The 7,074-nt window shown below is 40.1% G+C and overlaps 1 protein-coding gene across 3 annotated transcripts; it reads right to left on the bottom strand.

Moving 5' to 3' along the window:
• LOC149175359 (uncharacterized) lies at positions 1–1,718 on the bottom strand. 3 transcript variants are annotated; one of them, XR_016258548.1, is made up of 2 exons: positions 748–849; positions 1–621 (listed from the first exon to the last, which is right to left on the bottom strand). XR_016258548.1 is itself a non-coding variant. In XM_089422811.1 (2 exons), the coding sequence occupies exons 1-2, from the start codon at positions 1,350–1,352 to the stop codon at positions 439–441; spliced, it is 351 nt and encodes a 116-aa protein (XP_089278937.1). In that variant the 5' UTR covers positions 1,353–1,711; the 3' UTR covers positions 1–438. The 3 variants fall into 3 exon arrangements, 2 of the variants coding, with proteins under 2 accessions (XP_089278937.1, XP_089278938.1); XM_089422811.1 differs by lacking the exon at positions 748–849 and adding an exon at positions 1,185–1,711; XM_089422812.1 differs by lacking the exons at positions 1–621; positions 748–849 and adding exons at positions 927–1,058; positions 1,185–1,718.
• Between the last annotated feature and the right edge of the window lie 5,356 nt (positions 1,719–7,074).

Genomic DNA, 7,074 nt, shown 5'->3' with positions numbered 1-7,074 from the left:
TTATTAAACGGAGATCAGGTTGGCCGATACCACATATCCAAATCGAAGATTTATAACTCTTTATAACGTAGACAACTCCTTGAAATATGTAAACGATATAACATACGGGCAAACACGAGTAAGCAAGGAATTGAGTATACATCACATTATTTTCTGAAGATATAACCGAAGACGCAAACCCCGAACTGGGTATACATATTTAGCAAAGATTCAAAAACAAATTTAAGCAAATGGTGCCGTCGACTGCTGGCCATGGTAGCCATATCAAACCGCAGAATAATTAACCGGCACAACTCTATAAACCTTCATCGTCACAAAAGAGAATAACAGGAAACTACATAATTTCAGAGCAGAATAAGCTCTAGGTAATATCTGAAATGATAATCACATCGTCATAGCAAAATTTATTTACATTTGGGAAAAAACCCATTAAAAGCTCTAACCCTCTTCTAAATTGAGCTTTTTGGCTACGAAACAGGCATCCCATAGATGCAGAGAGCCATAGCCACGCTTTAAGTTTCCCCTCCAACCAGGGCAAGTTCTTACCCATAACTGGAAACTCCGCCACTGTAGACACGTCGCCCTACCAAGCAGGTTGAGCCAGCTCCGGGTCCCAACGTCCTGCGTTGCATTTCAAATACAGGAAAACTGATTAGGGTATCTGATAGGGCTTGAACGCCTACAGTCACGAAGAACAAGGAAATAAGAGCAGAGAACCAGCTGAAAGATAAAACCAAAGCTTTTTACCTGTAAACATTTCTGATCCACCGCCAGACCATCAAACAGGACCCAAACAGAGTTACCGACCACCGAAACAGCACTGCGGAAAATGGCCGCATCAGAGCAACCTTCGTGGGTGGAATGCAAAACAAATGAAGTCATTCTCTCCACAATTGGAGATGAGGAAACTCTGGCAAAATCTCTACCGTTGGGTCGCATTGGAGCCACGCTTTAAATTTCCCCTCAAACTATGGCAAGTTCTTACCCGTAAGGAAACTCCGCCACTGTAGACACGTCGCCCTACCAAGCAGGTTGAGCCAGCTCGGGGTCCCAACGTCCTGCGTTGCATTTCAAATACAGGAAAACTGATTAGGGTATCTGATAGGGCTTGAACGCCTACAGTCACGAAGAACAAAGAAATAAGAGCGGAGAACCAGCTGAAAGATAAAACTAAAGCTTTTTACCTGTAAACATTTCTGATCCACCGCCAGACCATCAAACAGGACCCAAACAGAGTTACCGACCACCGAAACAGCACTGCGGAAAATGGCCGCATCAGAGCAAACTTCGCGGGTGGAATGCAAAACAAATGAAGTCATTCTCTCCACAGTTGGAGGATCTGAATCTGGCATCTTCGTTCATAATCCAGTCCGTCCTCTGTCTGTAAGGGGATTTTCCTTCATAAAACGCGGGAAATTTCTTCTGATCGATGCAGGATTTCTCTTCCGATGGAGGAAATTTGAAGCCCTGAAGATCCATTGAAAACTTTGCCTGCAAAACCCTCACTGGAGATAAAAGCTCATCAAGCTCCAAGCTCCTAGAGTCGGATGCCCAGAGACGCTGCCTGCTCAGGGAGATTTGAAGCAGCGAGAAAAACTGTGCGGCGATTTGAAGCAGCGAGAAAAACTGTGCCGAAAAAATATAAAAAACTAACCTAAACTACATCCAACGGTCTGGAACGTTTCAATCGTCTAACATCTAATCTGATGGCTCAAACAAGGACATGGTGGCAATTGGGGGAGTTGATTTCAGAGGGAAACGCCTTACGGCGTAATTATTCAAAATTTCTACAAAAGCTATATTGAGGTATGTTTATTATGTTTATATTTTGGTTTAGCTTACATGGTATACTTGCAGGAAGAAGATCAAAGATGACTAGAAATATGGTAGACTATAGTTCACGAGATTCTCCTTATGGGTAGCGTGGTGTTGGGTACTCTTTTGACTTAGGAAATACATTGATAAGTTTTAAGGCAGAAATAAGGAGTCGCAAGGTAGCTAATGACATAATCATTCAGGAATAGGAGAAACAAGCAGAAGTCAATGCAATAATCCTTCAGAATTTGTAATAATTGCAGAGTTAGGGACCACTTCAGATCAACCATAGGCAAGAGGACAAGACAAATGGGGCATATGGTAGTAGATATCACTTTGGGCATGGGTCAGATAGAGATGACATGATTAGAGATGGCAGGGTATTGGATACTCTGGATAGGAGAGGTGATGGACACAAATACTATTCTAGTTCTGATTCTGACAGACAATATGATCATCATCATTATCATCCTTATAGGAGGAGTGACAGGGGATACTTGTTAGATGAGTTCAAGAAAGAAAATCCACCTACCTTTGATGAAATATTTGAAGAAACCTGAGGATGCAGAAGAATAGATACTTGGGATGAAGAATTTATTTGAGTTACATAAATACACAGGAATATGAAGGTCATAATAGCTATCTTCAGCCTCAAAGGGAAAGCATAGATCTGGTGGCAAGATGTAAAATGGGTGAGATACATTAGGACAAAATGCTTGAGTTGGCATGAATTCAAGAGACTCTTCAGGAAGAAATACTTGTTAGAAAGGTACTACAACAATAAGGCCAAGGAATTCTATGAGCTTAAAATGGGATCGATGACAGATGAGGAGTATACGACCAAGTTCTTGGATCTATTGAGGTATGTACCGTATCTTAAGGATGAAAAGGCTAAATTTTAGAGATTTGTTAGTGAATTACCATTAGCATTTAGAGATCGAACTGAGTATGATAAGACTCGGTCACTTAGGGAAGTTATTGGGAAATTGAAACACTTTTACGAGCAGTCAAAGCGTAAGAATGAATCTTAGCAGGGATGGAAAGGGAAAGATAAATTAAAGGTAAAGGTAAATGGCATCTAAAAAGAACAATGCCTCAGAATGTTTCACCATACAAGAAGTTCAACGTAGCTAGATAGGGACATGGGCCACAATAGCAGAATAGAGGTGATGGTACATGATGGTTGGAGTGTTGGACATGTGGTAGAGAACATCTTAAGAGATATTTTCCATAGAATTAGGGTGGTAGGCCTCAGATCTACAATGCACAGGAGGCGCAAACTGTTGGGGATGTTGGGCAGAGCATTCCTCATATCTATGCAGCACTGGATAACAAGCAGGCGGGTCACCATGAATTTATCATTGACGTGGGTGGTAGGATTTGTGGTCAAGTTGTTTCTATTTTGATTAACCCTGTATCTAATTATAGTTATATTAGTCATAATCCGGTGGATAAGTACGGTTTGAATAAAGAAGTACATGTAAAATCTTGATTAGTGCAGTTGGATACAAGTACGATGAAAAGAGTGCATCATTGGGTAAGAGCTTGTGCATTTGAGTTGAATGACATGCCTACATCAACACATTTGAATGTATTGTCATTGGGACCATATAGTATGCTCTTGGGTATGGATTGGTTGTATCTTCACAAGACTAAGGTTGATTGTTATGACAAATCCATTGAGTGCTTGGATGACAATGGAGAACATAGAATCTTGTAGGGTAAGAAGAAGGCAACATCAAATAGTATGGTGATAGCTATGTAGGCAACGTGCAGTCACAAAAAAGGGTGTGTGTTATTTGCAGTGCATATTTCTAGCGATAAAGGTAAGGAGGATGAGGATGCGGAAGTATTGAGTAGGTACCTGGTCTTACAGTAGTTTCAGGATGTGTTTCCTACATATATTTCAGAGTTTCCAACTCATAGGGAAGTGGACTTTTCCATTGAGTTGGTACCAAGGGCAACACTAACATCGAAGGCACCGTACAAAATGAGCACTCTAGAGTGGATAGAGTTGAAGTTGCAATTGAAAGAAATGCTTGACAAGGGATACATTAGGCCAAGTGTATCGCCATGGGGTACACCGGTATTGTTTTTGAAGAAGAAGGATGGTACTCTCAGGTTATGCATCGATTACATGTAGTTGAACAAGGTGATCATCAAGAACAAGTATCCATTGTCGAGGATTGATGACTTGTTCGATCAGTTGAAGGGAGCAACAATGTTTTCAAAGATTGATTTGAGATCTGGATATCATTAGGTACGCATTAAAGAAGTGGAAATTTACAAGAAAACATTCTGGACTAGGTACGGGCATTATGAGTTTGTCGTAGTTCCATTTGGTTTGACTAATGCTCCAGCTACCTTTATGTGCTTGATGAATAGTGTGTTGCGTCCTTATCTAGACAAGTTTGTTATTGTATTCATTGATGAGATATTGATATATTCTAAGAATGAGGAGAAACATGCAGAACATTTAGCAACAATATTGAAACTGTTAAGATAACATTAATTGTATGCCAAGCTTAGCAAATGCAATTTCTTTTAGACATAGGTACCTTACTTGGGACATGTGGTTTCCAAGGAAGGTATAAAAGCGGATTCAGAGAAGATAAGGGCTATCATGGAGTGGGTAGCTCTTATAAAAGTGGATGAGGTAAGATCATTTATGGAGCTAATAGGCTATTATAGGAGGTTCACCAGGAAATTCTCTCACGTTACATATCCTATTACATAACTACAGAGGAAAGGTAAGAAATTTGAATGGACAGAGGAATGTGCAACAAGTCTTGAGCAGTTGAAGTAGTTTTTGACAAATTCTCTAGCTTTAAATATTGCAATTCTAGACAAAGAGTTTGTGGTATGTGCAGATACTTGCAAGAGAGGAATTGGTGGGTTCTTATGTAAGAAGGACAAGTAGTGTGTTATGAGTCACAGAAACTGAATGAGCATGAGCAGAATTACCTGACACATGATCTTGAGTTGGTAGCGATCATTCATGTGTTGAAGATGTGGAGGCACTATCTTCTTGGTCGAAGGTTTGTATTGATGAGTGATCACAGTGGATTGAGATACTTGTTTGGCTAGTTGAATCTGAATGCCAAGCAAGCTAGATGGTCGGCCACGATTAGTGAGTTCAACTTTGAGATCAATTACATCAAGGGTAAAGAGAATAGGGTTGTAGATGCTCTTAATAGGATCACACAAGTGAATCATATAGAAGCTATGAGCTCCTATGGGATAGATTTACAAGATCAAATCCTACAGGTAGGTCAGCAGGATGACAAGTATAGACAGCTTAGGCACAGGTTACAACATAGTACATGTGAGTAGGATGTGGACTATCGTCTCACAACATATGGTTTAATCAAATTTAAGGACAATATATATGTGCCAGACAGTAGTGAGATTAAGAAGACTATCTTGAGAGAGTTTCATGCGAAACCATATTTAGGTCACCGAGGATACCAGAAGACATTGACAGCAGCAAATTTTTTATTCTTATTGCCCCCATCTGAAGAAGGACATAGCAAAGTTTGTGGCTAGATGTTTGGACTGTCAATAGGTAAAGGCAAAGTGTAAGCATCCAGGTGGATTATTACATTCGATTTCGATTCCAGAGTGGAACTGAGAGGTAATTTCCATGGACTTCATTATTGGTTTTCTAAGGACATCTAGACAACATGATTCCATAATGGTTGTGGTGGACAGGTTGACGAAGGTAGCACACTTCATTCTAGTGAAGTCTACGTATTCATCTAATGACGTAGCACAAGTCTTCATCAGAGATGTAGTGAGGTTGTATGGTGTGTCGAAGAAGATTGTGTCAGACAGGGATGCCAAGTTCACTTCCAAATTTTCGAAGGAGTTGTTTGCACGTTTGGGGACAGAGTTGGCCTTCAACACAACTTATCATCCACAGACAAATGGATAGACAAAGAAGGTTAACAGGATATTGGAGGACATGTTGAGAATGTATGTGATGCATCAGTAGAGGAGATGGGAGGAGTTCCTTCCGTTGGTTGAGTTTGCTTACAATAATGGTTACTAGGAATCTTTGAGGATGAGCTCATTTGAAGCATTGTATGGGCAGAGTTGTAATACTCCCATTAGTTGGAGCGTTCCAGTGAACAAGGTGTTGATTGGACCAAACATGTTGGAAGATATGGAACAAGAAATGCAGGTAATCAAGAAGAATCTATAGGCATCGCATAGCAAAAAGAAAAGTTATGCAGATAGGAACATGTTGCTTAAGGAGTTTCGGGTTGGGGAACATGTGTATTTGCGCATCAAGTTGAAGAAGAGTTCCTTGAGGATTGAGTCATGTGCCAAGCTGACAACTTAGTTTTGTGGACCTTTCAAGATTCTTGAGAGGATTGGACCAATAGCCCATTGACTTGCAATGCCTCCGACAATGAAAGTCCATGATTTTTTACATGCGTCATTTCTTAAGAAATATGTTAAGGATGTTGATCATGTGATTGACTACTTTGTATTGTAGGTGGAACTAGATGGAGAATTCTAGCCAAAGCCTCAGTTTATATTGTAGAGAAAGATGTTCATGCTCTGGAACCGAGCAATCAAGCAGGTTAAAGTGCAGTGGAAGCACTTTGGGCCTGGTGAAGCTACATGGGAGATGGCAGATTAGATGCAGGCTACGTATCCTTCACTATTAGTTGGTTGAGCGAATGCTTTTGGTATATGTATATATGTATATGGATGTAAGTACCACCATGAGATGTGTTCTAAAGCTCCAATAAGTAGTATGGGTGTCCTATCATTATAGTTATTATGTGGTTATGTTGTCATGTTGGTTGCTTTTCAGCAGGTTGATCATTGTAAATATTTCATTGAGCTAAGTTATAAAGTTCCATGGGCAATATGTTTCTCGTTCAACAGTCTTGTTGGTTGTAGGTGTCATTGAACACCAAGGATAGTGTTCCCCCAAGGGGGAGGGTTCTATAATAGCCCTGGTAAAAAAATCCATGTAAAAAAGTTAATAAAGGCAAAATAATAACCACGGTCATGGGACACTTATTCCAAGATGAATGTTGGGCAAAGAAATCCTTGTGCGGGGTGTTCATGGTTTATTATGGCTAAGGAAATTGGCAAAGGCAATGACAAAGGCTTTAGAAAGGAAAAATGACATTTTTCGCAATTTATTTATGAGAATATTGGAAATTAGGAGAAAATGAAGGTGAAAGGTCACAGGTTGCATGTGAGGAGGAAAATAATGGAAAATGAAGAAAAGGGAGACCT

The sequence above is a fragment of the Pinus tabuliformis genome, chromosome 4_1 (assembly GCF_031772625.1).
Source record: "Pinus tabuliformis cultivar Carrire ecotype Pingquan chromosome 4_1, CPIR1, whole genome shotgun sequence".
NCBI lineage: Eukaryota > Viridiplantae > Streptophyta > Pinopsida > Pinales > Pinaceae > Pinus > Pinus tabuliformis.
Note: the sequence above shows the minus strand (reverse complement) of the source record. Positions and strands in the feature narration are given on the sequence as shown.

Coding starts and splice junctions, on each gene's coding strand:
- LOC149175359 (XM_089422811.1), bottom strand. CDS start 1,352: ATGCCAGATTCAGATCCTCCAACTGTGGAGAGAATGACTTCATTTGTT. Junction 622..1,184: donor TGGATCAGAAATGTTTACAG/GTAAAAAGCTTT, acceptor AATGCAACGCAG/GACGTTGGGACCCGGAGCTG.